Source organism: Triturus cristatus, chromosome 6 (genome assembly GCF_964204655.1).
Source record: "Triturus cristatus chromosome 6, aTriCri1.1, whole genome shotgun sequence".
NCBI classification, from domain to species: domain Eukaryota; kingdom Metazoa; phylum Chordata; class Amphibia; order Caudata; family Salamandridae; genus Triturus; species Triturus cristatus.
The window spans coordinates 185,480,992-185,508,588 of NC_140589.1; the positions used below are offsets into that span (position 1 = coordinate 185,480,992).

Consider the following 27,597-nt stretch of genomic DNA (forward strand, 5'->3'; position numbering starts at 1 on the left):
ATCATTGTTGTATAATAGTCCTGTATTAGAGTCATTGTGACAGTTGTAGCCATGGGATTTCATCATTAAGGCCTGTATCCCATGTACGTGAACTGAATACCTAGCGTTGTTCCCTTATATGCAGTTGTCTGCTGATGTTTACTTTTTGTTTCCTCATCACCTCCAAAACCACCCAACGGAGATCTGATTCAGTGTGATTTGCATCTAGAAAGTGTTTGTTAGCCTGGTATTGGATTTTTTGCAGCGGATTGTACTGCGGTGTTCGTCAATCCGTGTTTTGACTTTCCTTGTCGTCATACCGATGTACTTCAGGTTACACGGACAGTTCAGCAGGTAGATCACATTTTCGGTGTTGCAATTACTGAAGTTTTTAAGTTTCCATGGGTTGTTTGTGCCAATTTTCACTTCTTTTGTAGTGGTGGTAAGTGGACAGCACACACAACTGCAACATGGAAAATGACCTATTGGTTTTGGCTGGCTCCATAGTGTGTTCTGGCCGTTGCCCTCTTCGTGTGAGATTTTAGAGTGTACAAGGTCATCCCTGAGGTTCCTGCTCCTTTTGTAGGCAAAGAGGGGAGGTCCCCACTGTCGTTGTCCACTATTCAGTATCAACCATTTTTTCTTTATGATGCTCTGAACTTTATTTGATGCAGGGGTATACGTAGTCACGCATACCATGTGTTCAGATTTCTCTTTAGGTGTAGTGTCCAGCAGTGCTTCCCGATTATTATTCCTAGCTCTTTTCTTGGCTCTCCTGATCATCTTTTTCGGGTAGTGTCTCGCCAGAAGTTTGGTTTCCAGATTGTCTGCCTGTTCTTGGAATGTTTCTAGCTCAGAGCAATTTCTTTGTACCCTGAGAAACTGTCCCACTGGTAGATTCTGTCATAGAGCTCTTGGATGGTAGCTTTCGTATAGTAACAGGCTGTTCCTATCTGTCAGTTTTATGTGTACTTTAGTGGAGATCCCCTCAGTTGTCATGGTGATATCCAAATCGAGGAATATCGCATGATTCTTCTCGATGGTGTGGGTGAAGTTGAGATGATTATCTCAGCTGTTAACCTACTCCACAAAGGTCGTGGCATCTTCTGATGTACCATGCCACACAATGAAGATATCATCTATGTATCGTTTCCATGTTTTCACAGGGTGGGTAAACAGGTTGTTAGCATTGAAGATGTGATCTTCCTCAAACTGATGGACATACAGGCACGCCATACGGGGTGCAAAAGTGCTGCCCATAGAAGTGACCTTGACCTGATGGTATAGTGTGTCCTCGAACTTGAAAAGGTTTTCGGTGAGGGCCAGCTCAACACACTCCATAATGAAGTGTGTTGGTGTCATGTGAGGCCATTCTTGGTTCAGAAGGATTTGTTTTACCACCTCCAAGGTGCGTCTTTGGGGGATGCTCGTATAGAGCACTTCGATATCCATAGTTATGAACAGCTCTTCTTCGATGTTGGTCTCCAAATTCCTCAGGTGGACTGCTGCACCTTCCAGTTCCCTACAAACTTCAGGTTCCCACCCTTCTTTTTTTAATGTGCCTGCAGAGGAATGCTTTAATGGGCCTTATCTGGAGGAGAAGATTGCTGACCTCAAGCAGGATCTCCCGATTGTCAAAGATATCATGCAGTCCTTTCTACAGTTCTCCATGAAGATGGAGAGGATATGGAATCTACACCCTACATTTGTGAATGTGCATTGCAACACACCTGGAGTCTGCAGTGTTGGGGATGAAGAATCCTTTGCCCGAACCCCAATTAGTTCCAGGTGGATCTCTGGGCATCTGCCTAACCATCACTACAGACCTCATAGGTTTCAGCCCCAGATGTCGGCGGAAGACATCCACGCTCTTCTATTCTCGTATAGTAGTCCGGGGTCTTTCACCTCCTCTAACTCCGTTAGTAACATCCCCGCTATTTCCCCTGACCCTGACTGGGAACTCAGGGTTAATTCCAGATTGGCCATTAAGGAAAACCTACTCCAAATAACTACTGCTCATACTGAAGAGACTAACACCTCCCCTCACATTAATTCTATGATGTTCAATTGCAGACCTGATGTGAAACAAGCTGTTGACATCTCTGCACTCATCTTAGCGCAAGATTTGGACCTACTGATTCTCACCGAAACATGGCTCAATGATGCCTCATGCCCTGGTCGGCCAGGGAAAATGGAGGTTGGCATTGCCTGCATTCATCACTCCAACCTAACTGTAAAGCAATCTCAGAAGGCACCGCCATCTTCCTGTGAGCTACTAATGACAGAAATTTAGAATAAGGGCAAGATTATCTGTGTGCTCCACACGATTTAGCATCCTCCTGGTGACAATTTGATCTTCATAGAGCAAATCATTGAGCTCATTAGCTCATTTTCTGATCAACCATACCAATGATCTCATAGTCAGCTCCTTTAAGACTTTCCTCTCTGATCTCAACTTCTCTCAGTTCAGTAGGGGACCCACCCACAACAAAGGTGCCACCCTTGAGCTCAATATTGCTAGAACCAATCTCATTCAAATGAAAGACACACTACCTTGCGACTGGTCGGATCATCATCAAATTGCCTTCCACATAATAGAAAAGACCACTACCAGAAAGGGACAACCTTTTAAAGCGAAACAATGGTCTTGCAACATGCAGAGACGTCAACACCAATGATCTTACCTCCATCACCATGAATTGACTTCAGCCTCCCCCTAACATGACTAACCTGGATGATCTTTCTGGCATTGCATTAGCACTGTGACTAATATCTTTGACACCTTTGTGCCGAAACAATTTAAAAGGATTCCTCTCAAACAATCCAAACCTTGGTTTAACGGGTTCCCTAAATGACGAATGCCGCAAACGTAGGCTTTTAGAGAGGTCCTGGAGAAACCAGCCGTCCACCTCCAGCCTCTATCAGCTAAGGAAAGTGAGAAGCGCTTACAATAAAAAAATCTGCATCGCTTAAACTCACCATATCAGAGCGCAACTGGACTGCGCCGAAAACAGACAAAAGATGCTATTTGAAATCTTAAAACAACAAGCCAACCATTCTTCCAACCCAAACCTGTCCTCAGTGACTCCACTTCCTAGCGGGGTGGACTTCACAGTGCACTTCTCTGGACAAATTGAACTGGAGCTCCAACCTGTCACTCCCTAGGTGCCACCTCTAATCCTCACCACATCTCCAGAAGAGTTGGTGGTTCCTTCGGCAGTCTCCTTTTTCCTCAACGGTTCTCCCAAAAATGACCCCTCTTGGAATTCCTTTATCCTGCCAGATTACACAGAATTACTCCACGAGATGGCAACTCTAAAACCGGCCAATCACTTCAATGATCCACTGCTAAATTTTTTAAAGACCTCAACTTGGCCATTCTACCTCTTTGGTCGCGGATTATTCAAGAATCTCTACTGCAGGGGAACATCCCTGATTGCCTAAAAATCGGGCAAATTACTCCCATCCCTAAGAAGCCCAAATTGGATTTATCTGATCCCAACAACTTCAGACCTATCACAAACATAATGACGTTAGCCAAACTTCTCGAGAAATGCATCCACAAGCAGATCTGCATCCATATAGAGAAAGTTCAATTACTGGACCTCTATAAATCCCGTTTCAGAGCTGGGCATAGTACTGAAACAGCACTAACGCACATTGTGGATGACGCTCTGAAATCCCTTGATCATAATGTCCCTTGTCTTCTGATCCTTCTGGACCTGTCTTCTGTTTCCGACACCATTAAACATGAAACCTTGATTAATCTTCTACAACGCAGGATGGGTTTAGCGGGAAGGGTCCTAAAGTGGTTTACCTCTTTCATACACACTGCACTCAAAGGATTAAACTCAACCAGCACCTTGCTTCCAATACCCAGGTCAAGAATGGAGTTCCGCAACGATCGGCACTGTCGCCCATGCTCTTCAACCTTTTTATGGCACCTCTCACTGTCATTCTAAACCAGTTTACCATTCATTACCACATGTATGCGGATGACACACAACTCTACTTGAAGATCTCCTCTCTAGATGACATTAAAACTTTAAATGAGGCTCTTTCTCAAACTCAACAATGGCTATCCCAGACCCTCTATTGAATACCCTCAAAACTGAATTCCTGCTGATTGTCCCCCACAATCACTCTGCACCCACCCTGGACTGGCTAAAGCAACTCACAGGCCTTAACTGCACCACTCACGTGGTTGATTACGCGAAATCATTAGGCATTACCGAGGACACATTTCTTAATATGCAAGCTCACATCAGTGCCACTATTAGGGGTGCCAACTTTCATCTTAACACTCTCAAGAAAATCAAACCTTTCCTTCCGACCGAAGACATACAACCTGTAGTACAATCCCGGGTGATCTCATGTCTTGAATATGGGCTGGTGACCCTTTGCGGGGCTGCCTAAACTGAGCTTGGCCCCCCTCACAGCCACTCTCAACGCATCGGCCAGGCTCATCACAGGCTCCAAAAAACATGATCACATTACACCGGACCTTGTGCAGCTGAACTGGCTGTCTATTGAAGCGAGGATTCGTTTTAAAATAGCTTGCCGCACACATAAAGCCTTGCATTATAACACCCTGGCCAATCTGGCGAACAAGCTCGTTCTTTCAGGTTTGAGTTGGAACTTAAGAAGTACATCCACCCTTCTCTTGAAACCGCCCAAATTTAAGAAGAAAAGTACGTACAAACGTGCTTTCTCCAGCCTTGCACCTAGAACTTGTATCGCTCGTCCTACTGAGATTAGAGCCAATCCTTCCACTGCCTATTTCAAGAAACAGGCCAAATTGATTTTCCTGAATGATCATTAAGTGCATCATCGTGTTCTCTTTTACATGTCCCCTTGTTGACAGATCTGACATTTATCCCAACATAGTGTTCTCTATTTATTTCATGTTTGGTTGTTAATTGTTATGTTACCCGAGGGCCCGCACCCTACAGTTTTGTCAATTATTTTATTATGTTGTGCCAAGTTCACTTTTACTTGTTTAGCTGAAGGTTACAGGAAATATTTTACACCTTAGGAGAAATGGATCTAGTGTGGCCCACTACCAGGTCCCTGATCTTGATTGTGTACTCCTTGTGGTGTCACTGTGCTGATCTCTATTGTACAGAGTTTATTCCTGCTTTCGCCGTGTGTACAGCACTCTGATACCCGCATGGGTCATGTTCGCGCTTTATAAAACTATCTAAATAAATAAATAAATACATTATACGTTTTTATGTTGGAGCAGATGGAAATGTAATGTTTGGTGTCTGAGGAATTGTAATTTAAAACTCTCTTTAATGAAAAAGTCGGATTTTAAGTCACAATTATGAAAATATATCTTTTATAAAGTTGCCATTCGTTTATCCTAACCATTTGGTGCCTGCCACCTATTTCCTTGCTCACATGATTAGGTGTAGTTGACAGTTAGCCATTGTTTATTCCTCCCATCCAGTCTCATAGTAGAGGGCCAGGGTGTAAGCAGGATGGGCCATCCTGACTTGACAAAAGGGGCAGAGCTGTCACTTGCACTTCGAAATCACTGCCTCAACTCACACAGAAAGATCTACACACTAGCCTATTGTGACTGCAGACAGACTGGGACAAGGCAGTGAGGCAGGTAATTCCAAACACTTCTGTTTTGGGAAAAATCCACAAGCTTGTCCCATTTCAAGGCTAGTACCAGGTATAAAAGTAGAACCCTCAGACCCACTGTTCAGACCACTTCTCGGCCTGTGGAAGATTTGTTTGAAGGACTTTTCTGATGCCCTGCTGCTGAAAGCATTGCCATGCTGCCTTGCTGCAGGAAGGACTGCTCCTGCTGTCCGGTTGCCTGAGAAAGGAAGACTGGAACTGGTCCTTGAACCCAGAACCATCACAGAGACTCCAAGGTCTAGATGACTGGACTCTTGTTCTGAGCTACTGGGAAATAATAAGCTCTGGAGAACTGTACTGCATCTGCCCAGCTTTCCAGACTCACCTGGACCTGCCTGGGCCCTGATCCTGGCCTCTGCTAAAGTAAGTCCTGGTCCCCAAGAGGTGCCTCACAGGTTCTGGATGCTTGGCTAGCATCAGAGTATACTCCTCCTGGACCGGCTCTAGCTTCCCTCAGAGCCAACATAGAATAGACATAACTTGATGTTCGACCTCATATAGCAGCCCTCGCAGCTACTTCTCAGAGCCAATGCAACGTAATGCAACTCAACACAAGACCTCACATTACAGTCCTCTCAACTGCTGATCGGAACTGACTCAGTGCGATGCAACACCCCATATCAGGTACATAATGTAAAATCCTCAGTGAGACTACCCTGGTCCCTGTATCTCACCTGCACACCATTGTGGTATGGCTGAACTTGTCAGTTCGTCCTGGTCTGGCACAACCAGATAACCACAGTTGGGTCTGTGTGCTTTCAGATGCTACACTTACCTTAAATATTTGAAACTGCACATCTCCAATTCAATTGATTGGATTTTATTTTGGTGTCAAATAATTTATTGAATTGTACTCTATTATTTTAAACTGGAGTGGAATTTTTCTTGTGTTGTGTTTTTACTATTATACTGTTTGTGAGCTGCATAAATACTTTACACATTGCCTCTGTGTTATGCCTGACTGTTTTTGTGCCAATATACCAGAGGGTTACGCAGAGGTTAATTTAATGACCTTTGTGATTCACTTTAACAAGGATTAGAGCTGTTGCTTGAGAAGGGTTCACACCCCTCTCCTTAACCAATAACCCTTTTTTTCACAAGCAACTTGCAAAGAGCTCAATAAATAGGATACTTGTTTCCATTGCTGATGCAAGGTTATTTTGCAGTATTAGCATGCATTTCTGAAATGTTTATCTTATCAGAAAATGGGTTAATAATTTGGGAGCGAGTGATCCTATTATGTTAATATGTTATGTTATGTTATGTTATATCAGCTTATAGAGCGCTCTAATACCCGAAGGTGTCCTGGCGCTATAGCAGAGTGTCTTGAGAGGCAATGAACAGAACTCGTAACCAGAAACGATGTGAGTGCCTAGACTGAGAACAGCCAGGTCTTCAGACCTCTTCTAAAGGAGAGGAGATCAGAGGTGGACCTGAGAAAAAAAGGAAGTTCGTTCCAGGCATAGGAGGCCTTACGCACAAAACTCTTACCACCCCAGTTAGCCTTTTTGGCCCTGGTGATAACAGCCAGTTTGGCATCACTGGAGCGAAGAGCTCTCCCCGGAAAATACCACTGGAAGCGATCTCTAAGGTCCTGAGGTCCAGCTCCGCGTAGAGATTTGTGAGCTATACAAAGGGCCTTAAAACGAACCCGAAGTTTCATGGGTAGCCAATGCAAATCCCGTAGTCCTTTGCTGACGGACACAAATTTGGGAGTATTTGTTAGCAGCCTAGCTGCCGCGTTCTGTTCCATCTGGAGTCTGCTTAGATGTTTATTGTGAACCGTAAGGTAAAGGCTATTGCAATAGTTCAGATGGGACAGAGCTAAGGCGGACACAACAGACCTGAAGCTATCAGTGGTTAAGTAAGGTTTATTTTCCTCAGTGTCCTAATGGTTAAAAAGCAAATGGATATCACTTTATTAACCTGATTCTCAAAGGAGAGCCTGTTGTCAACAATCAACCCCAAGTCTTTTACTTTCATAGCGGGGGGGGGAGCCCAATTCGCTAGGCCACCAGGCTGGGGACCAGAGGCAGTGATTATTCCCGAACAAGATAACCTCTGTTTTGCCAGTGTTTAGTTTCAAACAATTGGCAGCCATCCAGCTGGTGATGGCGGCCATACAGTCCTGGCAGGAAGAGGCTCTAGTTGCTTCAATCCCTTTGTTTAGGGAGATCACGATCTGGGTATCATCGGCATAAGAGGTTAACCTAAGGCCAAAAGATCGTATGAGAGGTGCAAGAGGTTTAACATAGACATTACAAAGCGTCGGGCTCAAAGAAGACCCCTGCGGAACTCCACAGGTAAGAACAAAAGACTTGGAAGAAAAAGTTCCCATGTCCACGTTTTGAGTTCTGTTGGTCAAGAAGGACTTCAGGAGGGCCAGGGCAGAGCCCTGTATACCGGCCTTAGATAGTCGATCTGTTAAAACATCATGGTGTACCGTATCAAAGGCCGCCGACAAGTCCAGCAAAATCAAGATAGCTGACCCTCCCTGGTCGACGGCTTCCCTGATCTCTTCCGTAGCTTTCAACAGGGCCGATTCGGTGCTGTGCCCAGCCCGAACCCGTATTGAGAATGGTCCAACAGAATGTTTGTGTCCAGAAAAAGGCTGAGTTGCGCATTCATCGCCTTCTCCAGGATTTTGGCCAGTAAGGGAAGACGGGATATGGGCCTGTAGCTGTTAGGATCTTTTGGATCGAGATTGAGTTTTTTTAAGAGAGGTAAGATCGAAGCGGTTTTCCATGACATGGGGTAGTGCCCTGATACCATAATGTGATTAAGAAGTGGAGTAAGGGTACTAGTGATAATTTCAGGGGACAGTTTGATTATTGAGGCAGGACAGGGATCTTTCGGAGAGCCAGATTTGCAGCCCAGCAAAAGATTGGCCACCACCTGAGTGGATAAAGGCGCGAAATTATCTAATGTAGGGAAAATGTTGGAGGGCATCAAGTCAGAGCTTGTATCAGAGGGGGGGCCTGAGGACTTATTAAAGGATGAAAAAATGGCATCTACTTTAGATAAGAAGAAGTGTGCCAGAGTGTTGCAGAACTCAGAACTGCTGTGCGGGGTGGGTGTGGGGGGGGGGGGGTGAGAAGGGCAGTAACCGTTTTAAAGAGTTATTTTGCGGAAGATTTAGCTTCAAAGATTTTTTTAGAAAAGTAGGCCTTTTTCTCGGTTAGTAGCAAGTTCTTGTAATCTAGGAGGCGGGATCTGTACCTATCTTTGTTGATAGAGTTATAACCGTTCCTCCATGACCGCTCTAGACGCTTACATTCTGATTTCAACTTTTGGAGAGTCTGCGAGAACCAGGGGGCAGAGGGAGTTCTGCGTTTGGGGAAGCACCATTTAACAGGGGCGAGAACACAACAGGCCGAATTAATCCAGTCATCATAGGCTGCAGTGGCTTCCTCTATGTTGGGGTAAATCAGGGACTGAGATAGTCAATGCTTTACTAAGGTTGAGTGAATTGATATTTTTCCAAGGCCTGGTAGCTAACCCGTCCCTGTGATTTAAGTGGACTTGTGGAGAGGCTGACTGGGCAATATCAAAGGGGATTGCCGAGTGGTCGGTCCAGGGTAAAGGCATATTGCCCACGATTGACAGGCCGGGGGAGTTAGTAAAAATCCCATCCAAGGTGTGGCCGGCCCTATGAGTAGGTCCAGATACCTGTTGCCGAAGGTCAACGGCACTCATAATGTCAACCAATCGAGCTGTTTCGGGGTCCGAGGGGTCATTTAAATGAAATTTGAAATCGCCTATGGCTGTGAAAGATTTAGCACAAAGACCATCTTCCAGCAATAGGCCAATTGAGTCGAGAAAGCCCCCTTTAGTGCCTGGGGGACGATAGATAAGCATCACCTTAAGTGTGTCATGAGGGCCGAACCGCACATTAATAGATAATGCTTCACATGAGCTGTTAGAAGCGTCCTCAAAAGTGGGGCTGGGGCTATTGTGATAAATCACTGCCAAGCCCCCACCTCTCCTTAGGGGGCGGTCCAGGCTATAACTAAGAACGTCGGGAGGGGCGGCCTTCACCAAATCCGGTCCAGACGCATTGTCTGTCCAAGATTCTGTAATAAAAGCCATCTTAACGTCCTGATCTTCAATCAGGAAGGAGCATTCTTGGCTGTGCTTCACTAACGACCGAGCGTTCACCAAAAGGCATTTGAATGGAGAAGCCATCTTAGGTAACTCGGCTCTTGAGCAGCCAGGTGAAAGGGTTTTGATAGGAGCGGCCAGTATTATAGGAAGTGCGCCAGATCAATCTCCATAATGTGCAGGAAGAGTATTAGGTGGTATAGAGGAAGAGAATCTGGGGCAGGGTGGAAAGCCGGTAGCAGGATTGAGTAGCAGGAGAGTCTCCCTAGCGTAAGATCTGTGGTCCTGTTAGTTAACAGCTAGTTTACTGAAAAAACTATTCTAAACTCCTGTGGCATTGGCACAAGCCGCAGGATTTCTCTAAAGAAATGTTTGCAATGTTCTAGCAGTACTAAAGAACATGAAACTCATGAAAATTCACAATACAGTTCCCAAGCCAATTTAAAAAATAAGCAGAATCACTCAACAATGAGTAACTCCAAGTTATTTTTAAAGAACAAGATATACAATCAACTGTTTGTAAAAAGGTCACTTGTTTACATTAATTGATCGACCAGAGATGGTACAATGTTTTATCGTACAGATTAGGGGAACAATTACAAACAGATGACAAAAATATTTATAATCATACAATCATTACATATCTGACAAATCAATTTGTGAGTCGTCCCTGAAGGAAATTAGGATACATTTAAAACAAGAGAAAGTGACAGAGGGTGTCCTGCATACGTGGGGAAGTGATGAGGGCTTGGTACCTGCAGACAGGGAGATGGATAAGAAATGTATTGAGCGAACTTATGACGTGCAACAGGTTGTTGCATGAGAGCCTTCGTACAGAATGGCATAAATTGTGGTAAGTTGTTTGAGCTGACCAAGGTTGACTAGCGGTGTAGGGCAAGAGGCGGGGTAAAGGGGGTGGTGGATAGGTCTGGCTGCCTGTTAGGTCAGGGTGGTTTGTTTGTGGCAAAGTAGTTATCCAATTTGTCACAGATATGGTTAACTGGTGATTTCCAGGGAGAACATTGGAGGATGATATTGTCTGCACCTCTGAGGCTCATAATCCAGTTAAATCAATTTTTAAAGGAGACTTTTTTTTGTATATTTCCAGTTATTCAAGACAATTTTTTACTGCAGAGGTAAGAAGGAGGTCTAATAGAGATTTATCTGATTGTTTTTTAATTTCATTTTTGAGAAACCCTGCAATCAGGAGGGAGACATCTTTTTTAAACTGGCAGTTAAAGAGGCTAGGCAGGAACAGTAAAATATTATCCCAAAATTTTGACAGACAGTTGCAATGGATAATAGGATGAGGTAAGTCCCCTTGCAGTTATAGCAGGTCAGGTCTTGGAGTAGGTGTTGAGAGTGAACGCATGCCTGAGTCCAGTAAGCTTTGTGGATTAACCATAGTTTTGTTTGTGAAATGACAGGGGAGATTTTGCATTGGGTGGTTGAGTTAAAAATATGCAACCATTTTGATTCACATGGAGGGCTCGAGAAGTGTTTTTCCCAGAATGTAATGATATTTTTGTTTAAAGATGAGGATTTTGACCTAGTTTGTAGATGTGAGAAACCTGATGTCCAAATGTATTAATTTTATTGGTGCAGATCGGTAGTGATGGAGAGGATTTATGGAGTTTAGCCTTTGATAAGGCCATTAGATTTTGTAGAATTCTATCATGTCAAAGACATACTTGTCCTGTATTTCCTTAAAGGATAAGGGATATGAGGATTGTTCTAGTTGGTAAGGAAAAAAGATGTCCTTATTAATCCACGACTCATAGTGGAAGGATTTACCTTTGTATTTAATATTTTCGATTGTTCCATAGGGACTCTAGATTAGAGAGTCTGATGCTTGAGTTGAGCATTTTATCCAGTTGTAAGAGAGAGGTTTTTGTCTTTTTAAATATAGATTTAGATTTTAATATATTTAGAGTGTTAGAGGTAAGTAACGTGCATAGATTTTGGATTATAGCTTTTTCCACCGTTAACTAGACTGGAACGTAGTGATTGGGGGTTTAGAACCAGTAAAGACCTTGCTTTGCTGAGAATGCAGTTTGGTATGATTTAAAATTGTGCCTGGGCAGTGATCTTCGCTAAGATTGCGGAGTTTTCTGCACTCCGCACTCTGCAGAGCTCGTGGAGTGCATAAATCTCCGCTTCACGATGTGCAACAGAGTTTTTTACCAGCTTGCGATCGTGAACAGTAAGTTCGCGATAGTGCCGCTCGGGTGGAATTTCTGCCCCAGCGGCAGGAATGCCAGCACAAGCTGCGGTTCGCAGTGCACTCTGCCACTCGCGGAACTACGCGGAGTTTTTTGTAACTTCGCGGAGTTTCCGCAGTGCAAAACTCCACGAAATATGCCCAGGCTTATTTAAAATCAGCCAGGTTTACTCCCCCTAGAGATCTGTGAAGCCTATTTTTTTTTAGGGAAATCCTAGCTTTTATGCCTTAGGTATTTAACTAGCGGAGAGAGCATTATCTTAACCGTTTCTATTCTGCCCCACCAGGTGATAAATTTGGGTGACCAATTGTCTAATAACTTCTTAATCTTTTCTAGGGTAGATTGTTCATTGTGACGTAGTGTATCGATGAGGTTGCTGCCAAGTTTGATCCCCAGGTATTTGATGTAGCCAGTTTGGCAGCTCAGACCAGAAGTTCCTAGTATCTCTCTTGTGCATTGAATATTTAGTGGCTTAACTTCCGATTTATCCCTGTTTAACTTGTAGCCTGAATGACGGGAGTAAGTGTTTATTGTGTTCATCAGGGCCTGGATAGAAGGTTCAGAATTTTCTGTGACGATCAGGATGTCGTCCGAGTATGTTGCAAGCTTGTCCTGAGTGTTATCGAACTCCATCCCAGCAATATCAGAGTTCCTTTTTATGTCTGTTATGAGGAGCATGGCTTGGACGGCAGAACTAATGGCTGACTGAACCTGTCGCTCTGCACAACGAAGAGACACTAGTCCTCCGTTTTGGAACATATCGAGAGCCTAGGTACAATGGACAATGGGCTTCATTTCCAGATATAAAGCAGCATCCTTTGTTGCCTCCAATGTCCGTGGAAAGTCCTGGTAACCACCTCTAATCGCTGCCAACTCTGCCGATGTCCGTGAGAGGCGGCTCACCAGAATGGCAATGCAGTGATTTCCACCCATGTCGCTGGGGACGCCACATTGATCTTTGATCACCTGCATTTTGGTCCGCTAAGCTAAGCGGAACATACTACTGACCACCGTCAAGTAAGATTTGTCAAAAATTGCTTCAAATGTATAGCTTCTACAACACAGTGACCCTACCCTCAGGATCTGCCTGATCCCAAAATGGCGACTTCATTTAATGCAATGATGCACCTTGCGCCCCTGATAAACAACGCGGCGTGCTATGCAGTAATTTGTTAACTCCTAGTTTTTGTTCTGTTCTCCTGACCTTCACTGCTCAAATAAACGAGGTACATCCACAGAAACCCAAGCTCTGCGTTTTCCATGAGGTGGCTCCCTCTTAATGCTGGCCTGACTTCAAAATGGCGACGGAACCGGACTCTTTGGTGATTTGAACGCCAATTAATCCCTCCATGTTACTCACGCCTGATTAACGCCTGATCTATATAGCTATTACACACACTTGGCACATTTATTAAGAGCCCTCATTCTCTTACCATCTCTTGCCATCGCTACACCCGATCTGTAGCCAGGTGGGTCTTGTCACTGGAGTTCTCTTACCAATCTCAAACCAAGCGCATGACGATCCTGGCTCCTCAGTGGAGATCATAAAATGGCGTCTTCAATGGCGGCTACGAGGAAGTCTCAGATGCAACGAGGGCCTTAAATCCTAGCACCTATTATGGCACAGGGTTTCTCAGCCTACACAGTGTCCCTCCATCACACACCACATCAGCCTCAAGAGCCAACTAGTAGCTACCAACCAGCGCTACTGCTACAGTGCTCCCACCCAATAGTCAGAGCTACACAGTGTCTCTCCAGTGTGTATTGTACCATCACACACTACATCAGCCCCCAGAGCCAACCAGCATCTACTTGGTCCTACCTCTATGACTGGGTCTCCTCCAGGTACTGCGTGCACTGTGCTTTTCACCCGGGATGAGTCAGCTTAACCCTTCCCGCCGTTCAATGAAGAAATAATACCGGTCAGTGCTACCTCTACTCATCTACAACCCAATACCAGTTTGTTACTACATTACTGTTCTAAGGTTTCCAGCCCATCTGCTAGTCACCTACGTGCCCTGCATCGACTTGCACCACCATGGTTGGTAAGGAACCCAGGGCTCACTACAAAAAATCTAAAGCTGAACCTTCTCTATCAGACTCACCAATCAAGGTTAAAGAAGATGTTAGCAGCACAATGGAAATGATTCTTAAAATGTTAGTCGATGACCATGATCTGGCAAAATCAACTAAACAAAACACAGACACCATGCAGTTAGAGATAAACGCCATACCATCGAACATGAGCACAATTAACTCTAAAATCGTCGCCGCAGAACAAAGAATTAGTGACATCAAAGATACTGCGTTTCAAGCCAACAAAGAAATTAAAACCTTTCTAGACATTACCAGAAATCTTAAAAGACATGCAGCCGAACATGAAGACTATAACAGGAGAGGCAATATCAGAATTTTGGGTGTCCCGAAGGGCTCAGAAGACTCTGCTGAGTCATGTGTTGCTTTTCTGAAATCCTGGATTCCTCAGATTATGAGTATTCAATTTCACCAAAGTCTAGAGCTCGACCATGCACACAGAGTACCATTGTTTAGCTCATCTACAAGGAAAACGACCCGTCCTATCATTTGCAAACCTCTGAGATACCAGCACACAGAAGCCATTCTTAACTTTGCCCGCAAAAATCACCAGATCTCCTGGAAAGGACAAAACATAACATTTACACAGGATTACTCAAAACCTACCGTCGACACGAGAAAAGGTTTTCTCCTACCAAGGGAAAAATTAAGAGACAAAAACATCCTATTCTCTTTTGCTAGTCCTGCGAAATGTAAACTTTTTGAAAATGGAAGACCACACTTCTTCACTGACCCAAACAAACTAGCAAAACACCTAGACACTCCGACAGCTCAAGATATGGATCTCTCTACCTCTGCTTCGAATAAAAGAAAGACTTGATATCCTTTTTGTATACCAGTTCAGCCTACGATTTTACATTAAAAACCAAGGTTTAGTCGGGTTTGTAAGTTGGTAAACCTTAACACTCTCATGGCAATATATCTACCCAACTATTGCCAACTACCTACAACTTAACTGAACTCCTATTAGCCAAAATGGCTGTTCACCACTTAAACATTTAAGCTGACGCACTTTCAGAACAATGAGATTTTAAAAACGTTTTACAACGTAAAGTGCCATTAAATTGGAAACTGGCAATCAAAGTCAACTTTCAGAGAAGACCAGGACCTTTACAAGATTTCAGGCCAACTGTGTTGGAGCGGGGTCTGTATAACCCTTGAGGGGCAAAGGATTTACCTTGGGCCATTCTTACTTTCTTTGTCAGTTTCTTTAAAGTAGTTAACAGCAGGATACTGAAGAAAGCAAGTGACGAGCTTAGTCAGTGTCTCTTTCTGAAGTTTTGACTCTAATGGATCCACGTTGGCAAAAGCTGATTTTCAAAGTGTTGTTCGGCTTCAAGCATTGGCTCTGGAATGAATGCATCAACTCTCCCTCACTGCAAGTCAAATGCTCATACCTTTTGCAGAGGCAATAACTGATGAGTGTTGCACAGAGTGAGACACATCTTTGCAGTGGTCTTATGGTAGCCTTGAACTCCTACAAAAAAGAGTGGCCCACATTGGCAAAACATAGCCAGCAAGATCATCCCTTTTTCATCAAGCTCTTAAGGATAGAAGCATCTCTCCAGTTAGAACTCTCACAGGGTCCAGTGTAGTTTACTCCAAACTGGGTACCAAGTCTCCCACTAGGATGAAATCCTTTTTCAGCCTTTTGTGCCCCTTATGCAGTTTCAGGAGGCCAGCCACCTGATCCTTGAAGAGCAGACCTTTTGTTCAAGTGGAGAGCTGGACACAACTCTGCCCTCATCATAGGCAAGTCAATAGAATTTTCTTTCTGATGTTTTTTTCTATATCCATTGATGTTCTACTGAGCTACGGGTAGGATGCCATTGTTTCCAGTACATTAGCCACAAAATGATGACTTCCCTAGACCAAATAATGCAGAATTCCCACAAATACTCAACCTTATTTTCAGCACTTTCTATTACCCTTTAAAGTAAGCCTTCCCAGATCCCTCTGTTCAATATAGCAGAATCTAGCTCCCATTCAGAAGCACCATGTCCACATCCAGATCCAGCCCTCTGACAAAACGCCCCACCCTTCTTGATCAAGGAACATATGTCCTTTTGCTATGGGGCAGATATAAATAATTGAGGGAAACCTCTGGATTAAAACCTCTGCATTTAAGCTTTCCTATAGTAACTGTCAAAAGGAGAGCATCTTCTTTTTTCCATTGTGATGTCATCTATTCTGGTGCTCTTCCTTTCTCTATCAATTTAGGACCCAATGACTGCCTCATAACAGTCATCCTGGTGTTAGAAGTTGTATTTGTTTCTTAAGGGGACACCTTTACATACCTTTTTTAGAACGCTAGTTACTCACTTTGACGGGAAAGCAAAAGCAGCAGAACAGATTCTTACTCCCTCCATAAACTTTCCAAAAAGAAGCACATACACATCAGGCCTCTTCAGAGAAAAATATCACCATGGCCAAACAGTGACAGCATTTGGTTGCTATTCAATGTAGGGACATACTTTTCTAATTGTTTAGTTTGTCCACTTTTATACATTAAGCAATCTACTCAGTAGGCTAACTGGCCACACCTAATTGTGACTTGCTAAGGAAAAATTGTAGGAGAACCTTTGTCTGTCACATCGATATATCTGGAGGCTTATGATTTAACTCATACACTTGTGTAGTTGTAGTGTAAACATGAACTGTATCCCACATGTGGCCCGTGGCTTCCACTCCACAGGTTCATTTCCTGAATCCAAATTACCAAGGCTTTAATGAAAAGAACTTTTAAGCATGTTTCTACCATTTCCCAAAAAAGGCATAAACATTTATTCAATGGTGCTTTCATAACACCAGTTAAAACTGATGAAAACAACATCTTCTAGAATGTGTATCCAGAACTAATCTAAAAAACTGACTAAGAATTACTGTATCCTAGGCAATGTTCAGCTATACAGACACTAATCGCATTGAGTCATTTCTGTGCTTTGCCTTCTGCTGACTGTTATAAATAAATTGTTAATAGGTTTTCCAAGACAATTTGAATACACCATTTGCATGTGGTACTCAAATCATGTTCCTTAACAGAAAAAGCATATTTCCAGTGGCATAGCTAGGCACTTGGCCACCCGTGGCGGTCCCTGCCATTGCCGTCCTAAGTCCTCACTAAGGAGCGGGGGTGAGCTGATAAGATTTCCCACGTCTGCCGCCCCCACAGCAAATTCATTTAAGAGCGGGGGAGCCCCCTAACCCAAAACTTGTGGGGACCCTCTGCCCCTCTTGTTACGCCAGTACATATTGCCTTCTTAGTGAAACTGGGGGTACCACATGCTTAACCACCAATGGTTATCGAACAAGAGTAGAAAAGAAATCAGCATTTACTAACCATACAAATAAATAGTAATTTTAATTGGCTCAACCATCTTTCTCAAATACATTTGAAACAGTCATCACAAGCTCACAGTGATTTCACTTCTGATTTATAAACATTTGGCCACCTGGACTAGGCTCACAGATCCTTACAGGTCCTCGTACACCAAGGAAACACAAATAGGCCTAAAACACTAGCTAAGTGACAGAATGTAGTTGAATGAACAGATAAAGTCTCTTAAGTGAATACGATCCATCAGATTGGCACCACACTGTTAGAACTGACATTCTTTGGTGTGGTATTCTCCCAAACGTTTTGCCTTCTACTCTCCTGTTTGCTGGAATTTGTTTTTGTTGGCTTTAGGACTCTGTTTACTATACCACTCTAACCAGTGCTAATGTGCTTGTGCACACTCCTTTAAATATGGTAAACTTGGCTTACGCCGGATTACTACATTTAATTTACTTATATGCCCCTTTTAAGCTGGTAACATATGTACCCAGGGCATGTAAATGAAATGCAAATAGTGGGTCTGCAGCACTTAGAATGCCACCCACTTACATAGCCCTTTAAATCATGTCTGAGACCTAAAATTGCATCCTGTGTGCTGTTTACAATGCCAATTCAACCTGGCCAAATAAACCTTTTGCCAGTCCTTAACTTCCCTGTTGGACCTATTAGCCTTAGGCTTATCTTTCCCCAAACGTTTTGCCTTTCTCCTCCATTTTTTCTGATCTCGTTTTTGCTGGCCATAGGACTGGGCACTTTACCACTTCTAATCAGTGCTAAATTGGATTTGTTCACTTCTTACAACATGGTAACATTGGCATATTCAATTTACTTGTAAGTCTCTAGTAAGTTGGTATTACACGTACCCAGGGCCTTTAAATGAAATACTAAAAGTGGGCCTGTAACACATATATTGCCACCCACTTAAGTGGTACTTTGAACATATCTCAGGGCTACCATTGCAGCCTGAGTGTGCAGTTGAAAACTGCCATTCCCACCTAGCAAGATAAATCTTTTTCAAAACTGGCTGGCACATCATTACGCACCTGTTGCAAGCTGTACATCACATAGGTAAAAAAAACAAGAATCCAATATTTGTCGAAAAAAAACCCATATTTATTCTATGGTCTTCAGTGATTTTCAAATTCGCAATGGAGGTGACGTAATTCCAAGCGTCAAATGTTAAAGAGTTGCCCATACAGGTTTTATCCTACAGCACGATGGTATTCACAGTGCATTCTGGTTAACCATAAAGATATTCACCCAATGCATTTCGGGCATACCTGAGATAAGATAAACCTTTTGCAGATCCAAACTCTCCTTTCTAATACAGAGCCACCCAAAGGTGAGGCTACAGAGTATTTAAAAAGTTGGACATGTACTTTTAAGTTTTACATGTCCTGGTAGTGAAAAACTCTTATATTCCCTTTTCACTACTGCAAGGCTCTGTCTCTCCCATTGGATAATATTGGATTTACCTTGTTACATTTAATAATCTGTTACCTCCAAATGGGAGCAGGAAAAGCTTTATGTTTTGTGTCTTTGGAATTGTATGAAAAATCCTGTTATGCTGGAGTCGGAATTACAATTTTGAAAAATCCACTTTTAGAAAGTTGGCGGTCACCTGCCTTAGCTCTTTTGTGCCTGCAGCCTCTATCTGGGGCACATGACAGGGTGTCATTAACAGTTGGGCTTTGTTTATTCCTTCTAGGCAGCCACTCACAATAGAGAGCTTTGGTGTGCCTAGATATGACATCACTGGCAGGATGAGAGGAAGCAGCTGGGCCCTACTTATACTTGAATAGGCTATGCCCTGTCTCCACATAAAAGGCTGCATACCCCCTGTAGTTAGTCTGGAGCCAAGATTGAGAGGACACATGTGCACTTCAAAGTGATACCTCTAGAAGCTTCTCTCATTTCAAAGGCAGAACTTGGTATAGATAGTGGACCTCTGACACCAACTCTTCAGTACACTTCTGGACCATTGGAAGACTCTGACAGGAAGAAAGATGCTGTGCTGCTGAAAGGACTGACACTGTGCTGGACTGCTGCTTCTTGCCTGGGTGAGAAGGACTGGACATCCAATCTGAACGCAGGTCCACCAGAGTTACACCAAGGACCTGTCTCTTGTAACCAGCGCCCGGACTCTGCAACTATTAGATCTCCTCTTCCAAGTTGTGCCTCCCCAGTCCTGGACCCTGGAAAATGGGCCTGAGGGTGCTCTGCCAGCCATCTGTGGACCCAGCAGAAGCAACACAACTCCTCTGCTATGCAGCACAATCCGGAGCAGAACCAATGCATCGCTCTGCTGCAAGGGTTCTCTCAGCGCACGGACACTGCATCAATCTCACAGCCCATATCAGAACTCCCACCTGTGCAAAGATTTCCTGATGCAGGCCCTCACATTGCAAATCTCTCGTCGCCAGCAGTCTTGACAACAACGCAGGTTCTCACATCACAGCCTTACAGCCCTTGGGAATCGATGCATTGCCTCTAATGTGAGACTTACCCTTGACATCGACCTTCTCATTGCAAAGCCCTTGTCGACAGGGCCCTTGACGAGGATGCAGGTTCTCACATTGCAGCTTCACAGCTCTTCAGAACCGACACATTACCTCAGCTGCACAACGCATCCTCGCTGCGGGAACTCACAATGCTCCAAAACCAGGATTTAAGGTACTCATGTTCAGCTGGCCTAACTGAATCCCTGTAGTCGGCCCAGGACTTGTGACTTTGTACCACTCCCACGCAATCAGATATTCACAGTTGAGTATACTTTTTGGAGATATTTTCAGTGAAATCTTTAAACCTTCAAATCTCCGGTTCAAATGATTGAGTTTTGTCATCTTGGTCTTCTTTTATTTATTTAAAACGACTCTATTTTTCTAAACTAGTGTGGATTCCCTTTGTGGTGTGGTTGCACTGTGCTACTGTTTGAAGTGTTGCACGAATACTTTCCACATTGCCCCTGAATAAAGCCTTACTGCTCTGCACTGGCAACCCGAGGGTTGATCACAGGTTAATTTGAGGTTTGCTTGTGACTTTATACTGACAAACATTGTGGTTCCTTCCTGAGCAGGGTTGCGCCCCACTCAACCAGTAAGTAACCTAATTCCGTACACTCCCTTTTAATACATATAAGTCACCCCTAAGCGGGTGCTATAGAGCCCCATAGGGCAGGGTGCAGTGTATTTGAACAGTTGGACATGTACTTTTGAGTTTTTTATGTCCTGGTGGTAAAAAACTTCCAACTTAGTTTTTCAACACAGTGAAGCCTACCTCTTCCATCGAATAACATTGGGTTGCCTTCTTACATTTATTGTATGCTAAGTTTTAATTGAGAATGGATAGAAATGTCATGTTTGGTTTCAACAGAATTGTAATCTAAAACTGTTTTTATGAGACACAATTCATAAAATGTCACTTTTAGAAAGTTGGCATCTTCTTGTCCTAAATATTTGGTGCCTGCAGCCTGTTGTCCTCGGCAAGGAAATATCAAAGGATGTATTTGAGTATTCCTTCCAGACAGTATGACAAAGGGGGACTAGATGTTTATAGGATGGGCCATCCTGCCAGAATGGGTAGAGCGGAGTGGTTCCCTGCACCAATTACATTTCAAATGGGCTACCTTCAGCATATTGGCAAAAAAATTGACACCAGTCCTTTGTCATCCTAGACCTGCACAAAATTCATCCTTGCATCCAAAATAGACGTAAGGAGGCATTCTTGCACTAAGGACTAACACTAAATGCAGCAGAACATGATTAGCAATCAGCTACTCGGCTCGCTAAATGTGCGCTAGCAGTAGGATTTCCCCTCAAATTATGCAAGCAGGAGTAATTGTGCAATTATCGATAATTCCACGTCTGCCAAATTTCAGAATTCACTTTAATCACTCTGACATAATTGAAATTCCACACAGGCCTAGTTCTAGGAGATTGGTGAATTATGAACAATATATAGTTATCACTTTGTGCGATCATAACTGCCATGAGCGATACCATCCAAAAATATTTTAGTGACTGTGAGGGTTCTACAGGCAACACCATGAATGAGAGGTGGTAAACTTGTGTTACAGGTGCATTTATCAGAATGTTTTCTGGTGCGCGGCCTCTGTTGTTAAGAGCCATGAGCAAGCTAGCAAATATCATCCATAATTGTGAGATCAGATTTAAATCAAACCCTATAATAGATACAGTGCTCCTAGCAAAGAGAGCCAAATATGCCTACCTGATGGAAATTATAACCTGCTTGGGTTATTGCTCTTGCCCAGCATACGGCACTACAAGATATATAATGCAGGGATATTCCTTGCAAGGTTAAATTCGAGCAAAACCACCATCAGGGAGCTAACTGGGGTATTTCTGAGAAATGCACCCCCTAATATGAGACAGAACAACATTACAAGTAGTATTTAGGGTGTCCCTGTGCAGCCCGAAATAAAAACAAAACTTTCCTCAGCAAAAGATAACAATAAGCATCCACTTAAACAGGTAAACGAACAACAAGCAACATATTTCAATAAAATGCTGACTCTGTGGGGCATGCTTTCATTAAGCAAAACTTAACATTTTGTATTTTTTAGCATCAGGTTGTGGAGAGAATATATTTTCCTCAAACCAGCCAACCAACTGGTCAACAGCTATTATGGCCTGGTACAAAGAAGTTGATAAATTCACCTATGGTACATTAACTGGACCATGGTACGACGTTGGCCATTACACACAGGTAGGGAAACATTCTTCTTTTACTTGTTTTTGAGTTCTGCTGTTTCTAAACATAGTGAATTAAAGTAGATCTTAGTGGACGGGAAGCTCAAATTGAAATTACCTAGATTTAACCATGACTTCTAAATCTGTCGATGTCAGAAGCAATCATTTAACTCACTGAGCCATCTCACTAGCAGATAAGATGTATTTGTTATGTTATGTTATGTTAAAATTATTTGTAGAGCGAACTTATATCATACAGTTTCTTGGTGCTAATTATAGGAAATAGCCTGAAGCACGTTGATTCATTCACATGCTATAGAGAACAGCCATGTTTTTAAGAGTCTCCTGATTTGAAGATAGCACGGTAAGGGTCTGGTATACAAATACAGTGAGCTCCAAAAATGAGTGGCTAGAACAGTGAATCTGGCTCCACCTAATCTCTTCCTTTTAAAGGGTGGGATAACCAGGAGGTTATGGTGGAATGACCTTAGGGTTCCAGGCAGGGATATACCTCTGGTTGAGGGTGGAGCCAAATTCCGGGCAGGTGCCATGCAGGGATTTAAAGATAAGACACCCAATCTTAAATGCACTTCGTTGTGTTACTGGTAGCCAGTGCAGTTCCCTCACTAGGGGAGTGATGTGGCACCATCTACACTGATGGTAAATGTAGGGATTTGTTAGGATCCGACAGCTGCAAATGTCCATATATTTTTGATTTGCAAATCCAATGAAATTATCAAAATCAATTCACTAATGGGTTTTCTCTGTTTGTATATTTTATATAAACCTGAAGTTAGAAGTAATTGAAGTGTTCTCACAGACCTCTATTACATGTTTACTACTTCACTTAGATAGTTTTTTCACAATGGAAGTTTATATGTTGGAGTTTCCAATCTAGAGCCTATTGTATGTACAGAAAGGTCACATATAGTGGGTGGAAATTGCAGTTTGTGCCCCATTATAAATCACAGTGAATGCAGGGATGGTGGCATACAAGGAACAGCAAAACACCATCTTCACGTTTTCTTTCCTACAAGGAAAACATTTTGCATTTTTAAAAAAGCAGCCGTAATCCACTACAGGGATAGGTGCTGCTTTTAAAAATAAAATGTTCTCCGTTTGGAAAGAGATCAGCGGGCGCCTAAAGTGGTCACAAAAGACCTCTGCATGTTCTCCCTGGTTCTGCCTGAAATGATACATACATTTTCTGTTTGTTTTACATGGAGATGGAGTGTTCAATTCTTTAAAGCAAATTAATTAATTGATTTTGGATAAGGTAGATCATGTACAGTAGTGCAAAAAATCCAAAGGCCTAATTCCCAAAGGTAAATGTATACGTTTTTGTAAGTTTAAGAATGTTTGCTATTCACAAATGGATTTATAAGTAGCATCTTTATGTGCGGAGTCTCCACACATAACATAACATATCTTTCAGCACATAAAAAGATCAATCAATTAATCAATCAATCAATCATCATTTGTATAGTGCAGCACTGTCACCCCGGGTGCTGTAGATGCAACGTCAGAATAAAAGTAAAAAACGAGCAGAAAGAAGCACAACAGGTCAGAAACAAGCATTAGTTGGCAAAATAATGGTGAAGAAAAGGCAAAATAGAGGGCAGGAGCGAGCAGAGAAGAGGCAGAAAAATTAGTAGAAAATCAGCGGAGGCAGCACAACCCAAGGCACCAGAGGGTAACAGACTGCGGGCAAGCTGGACAGGAGGACCGTTGCAGAGAGAGCTGGCATGAGGACCAGCTCATGGGGTCATGCTGTGGCCTTCATTAAGTAGGTCCTGGGAGGAGGTCGGGGCACTGGGTGTCATCAGTGATGTTCTCAGTGATGTCACTGACCATGTCATGAATGATGTAATATGTGACGTCATGAGCAGTGCATTGCGAGGGCGCAAGTTATAGTTAGCTGAACTAACTATAACACCTGAATTTCTATGGTTTTGTACGAGTGAAATGTCCAACTAACTATAACGTTTCTGAAACCTATGGTTTTTTCAGTGAATTTCTGTGTTTTTTTAAATGCTAATTTCTAAATATAACGTGCTTGAAACCTATGGTTTTTTTAGTGAATTTCTATGTTTTTTTTAAAATGCTAATTTCTAACTATCACGTGTCTGAAACCTATGATTTTTCAGTGAATTTCAAAGGTTTTTTAAATGAAAATTTGTAAGTCTAATGTACCTCAATCCTATGTTTTTTAAATTTTCTATACATATATATATATATATATTAAAAAAAATTGTGAATAATTTTTAGTTAGGAAAAGTATATTCATTCTTTTCTTTTTTGTAATATTATACAGTAGTCGAGCACCCTTCGCGCATCCTACACGATGGCTGGCGCATTCTAGTAGCCATTTTGAAAAGTCGCGCTGGGGTCGCGACTTTGGTGTAATTTGTAAAGTATGAAATATCTCTAAATTAATTATAAATAAAAGTTTGCCTTTAAGTGTTTGTCTAAATTTATTAATAAAAGTATTTTTAAAGTATTATTTTCAATATAATTTCGATGAAAGTAAAGTTACGAAATGCGCGGTGTAGCCACTTAATGTGTGCCACATTTCCCCACGCGTATTTCCGGGGTCGTGCCGTGATCTCGCTGAGATCGAGCCGTACTTTTAAAGTTGAAAAAATTACTATAGAAAGTTTGAATATTATATTAGACTGAACAATTTTGCTACTATACTTATTAAAAGTTTATAGAAATTTTTATTTATAGTGTATATTGATATATATGATTTTTGCGGGTGCGTGAAGGGTGCGTGACGAGTACGTCAGCAAAAGAAAAAAGGAATTGGATTGGTTGAAATCAATTTCATTGTTAAAGAGGGAGGAACCATCCTTCTGATATTTCCCTTACTTTTTGTCCTCGATAGACAGAAGACCTGTTTGTTGCTTCTCTTTATATTGATATACCATTTTTGTGTGTTTGTTTATTTTTAATACAACTATGGCTTCTAGTTTTGCCGAAGTTGATCCACTTGCAGTAGAGGAGGAAGAACAGATGGTGCAGCAGAAGAGGAAAAGAAAGGAAAGCATTGTTTGGTCCTTTTTTAGTGTACAAGAGGACCTGCGATGGATGCCGCTTCTGCCTCCCGTAACCTAGAACGGCACAGTACGGTCAAACTGCGGTGGGACGCAAACTCGTTGTCCTCTCATGGCTCTGCTCCACACTTCGGGGAGGACGCTTTCCATTAGCTGTGTTTTCTGATGACGTGTCACGCCGGCCACGTACAACAACAGAACTCCTTTAGATCTAAACCGACTCTTCCACTCTCTCACTGGAAGTTAAACCAGGTCACGCGAACACTTTCACAATACAACAGCCGGGAATGCACTTTTCGGTAAAAAAACACATTCCTTCCTCCTAATCAAATAAAAGACTCACTGAAGAACAGGGGCCAGCTTCGATCGGTAAACAGCTCTTAAAACGACTTTTTTACTTCGCAATACCATTACAACGCATGCATTCCCATGCATGCGTTATACATCGTGAAGTAATTACTACGCATTTTTTTAGAACGGATGGTCATTTACCACGTATGCCTTTATAACAAATTTCATTGTAAAGATATGTATGGTAAATGACCATGTGTTCTAAAAAAATTTTGACAATCCACATCGTTGTAAGGAAAAATAGGCTGTTTCTTTTCCTCACAATGACATGCACCGCCCCTCAGAGACAATGTGAAGCAGGAACCACGAGGAGTGACAGGTAAGGGGGATCTGGCATGGGGTGGGGGTTACTTTTCTAGGGTTTAGGGTAGTGCAGTGGAGTTTGGGTAGTGTAGGGGGTTGTGGTGGGGGTAGTGTTTTAGGGTTTAGGGTAGTGCAGTACTGTTTGTGTAGTGTAGGGGGTTGTGCTGGGGGTTGTGTTTTAGGGTTTAGGGTAGTGCAGTGGTGTTTGGGTAGTGTAGGAGGTCATGCTGGGGGTAGTGTTTTAGGGTTTAGGGTAGTGAGGTGGTGTTTTGGTAGTGTAGGGGGTCGTGCTGAGGGTAGATTTAGGATTTAGGTTAGTGCAGTGGTGTTTTGGTAGTGTAGGGGGTCGTGCTGGGGGTAGATTTAGGGTTTAGGGTAGCGCACTGGTTGTGTAGTGTAGGGGTTGTGCTGGGGGTAGTGTTTTAGGGTTTAGGGTAGTGCAGTGGTATTTGGGTAGTGTAGGGGGTCATGCTGTGGGTAGTGTTTTAGGGTTTAGGGAAGTGCAGTGGTGTTTGGGTAGTGTAGGGGATCATGCTGGGGGAAGTGTTTAAGGGTTTAGGGTAGTGCAGTGGTGTTTGGGTAGTGTAGGGTGTCATGCTGGGGGTAGTGTTTCAGGGTTTAGGGTAGTGCAGTGGTCTTTGGGTAGTGTAGGGTGTCATGCTGGGGGTAGTGTTTCAGGGTTTAGGGTAGTGCAGTGGTCTTTGGGTAGTGTAGGGGGTCATGCTGGGGTTAGATTTAGGGTTTTAGGGTAGTACAGCAGTGTTTGTGTGGTGTAGGGGGTCGGGTTTTAGGGTAGTGCAGCGGTGTTTGTGTAGTGTAGGGGTAGTGCGGAGGGTAGTGTTTTAGGGTTTAGGGCAGTGCAGTGGTATTTGGGTAGTGTAGGCGGTCGTGCTGGGGGTAGTGTTTTAGGGTAGCACAATAGGGTTTGGGTAGTGTAGGGGGTCGTGTTTTAGGGTTGAGGGTAGTGCAGTGGTGTTTGCGTAGTGTAGGGGGTCATGCTGGGGGTAGATTTAGGGTTTAGGGTAGAGCAGTGGTGTTCAGGTACTGTTGGGGGTCATGCTGGGGGTAGTGTTTTAGGGTTTAGGGTAGCGCAGTGGTGTTTGGGTAGTGTAGGGGGTCGTGTTTTAGGTTGGAGGGTAGTGCAGTGGGGTTTGCTTAGTGTAGGGGTCGTGCTGGAGTTAGATTTAGGGTTTAGGGTAGTGCAGTGGTGTTCGGGTACTGTAGGGGGTTGTGCTGGGGGTAGTGTTTTAGGGTTTAGGGTAGCACAGTGGTGTTCGGGTAGTGTAGGCGGTCGTGCTGGGAGTAGTGTTTTAGAGTTTAGGGTAGTGCAGTGGTGTATGGGTAGTGTAGGGGGTCATGCTTGGGGTAGTGTTTTTGGGTTTAGGGAAGCACAGTGGTGTTTGGGTAGTGTAGGGGGTCATGCTGTGGGTAGTGTTTTAGGGTTTAGAGAAGTGCAGTGGTGTTTGGGTAGTGTAGGGGGTCATGCTGGGGGAAGTGTTTAAGGGTTTAGGGTAGTGCAGTGGTGTTTGGGTAGTGTAGGGGGTCATGCTGTGGGTAGTGTTTTAGGGTTTAGAGAAGTGCAGTGGTGTTTGGGTAGTGTAGGGGGTCATGCTGGGGGAAGTGTTTAAGGGTTTAGGGTAGTGCAGTGGTCTTTGGGTAGTGTAGGGGGTCATGCTGGGGTTAGATTTAGGGTTTTAGGGTATTGCAGCAGTGTTTGTGTAGTGTAGGGGTAGTGCTGGGGGTAGTGTTTTAGGGTTTAGGGTAGTGCAGTGGTGTGTGTGTGGTGTAGGGGG

The 27,597-nt window shown here is 43.3% G+C and overlaps 1 protein-coding gene across 1 annotated transcript in view; it reads left to right on the forward strand.

Moving 5' to 3' along the window:
- LOC146816604 (cysteine-rich venom protein TEL1-like) overlaps positions 1-27,597 on the forward strand; it is a 313,131-nt gene that overhangs the window by 87,795 nt on the left and 197,739 nt on the right. The window contains exon 4 of the mRNA XM_085609534.1: positions 21,968-22,110. Coding sequence (XP_085465660.1) covers positions 21,968-22,110 — 143 coding nt within the window. The remainder of the gene's footprint in view (positions 1-21,967; positions 22,111-27,597) is intronic.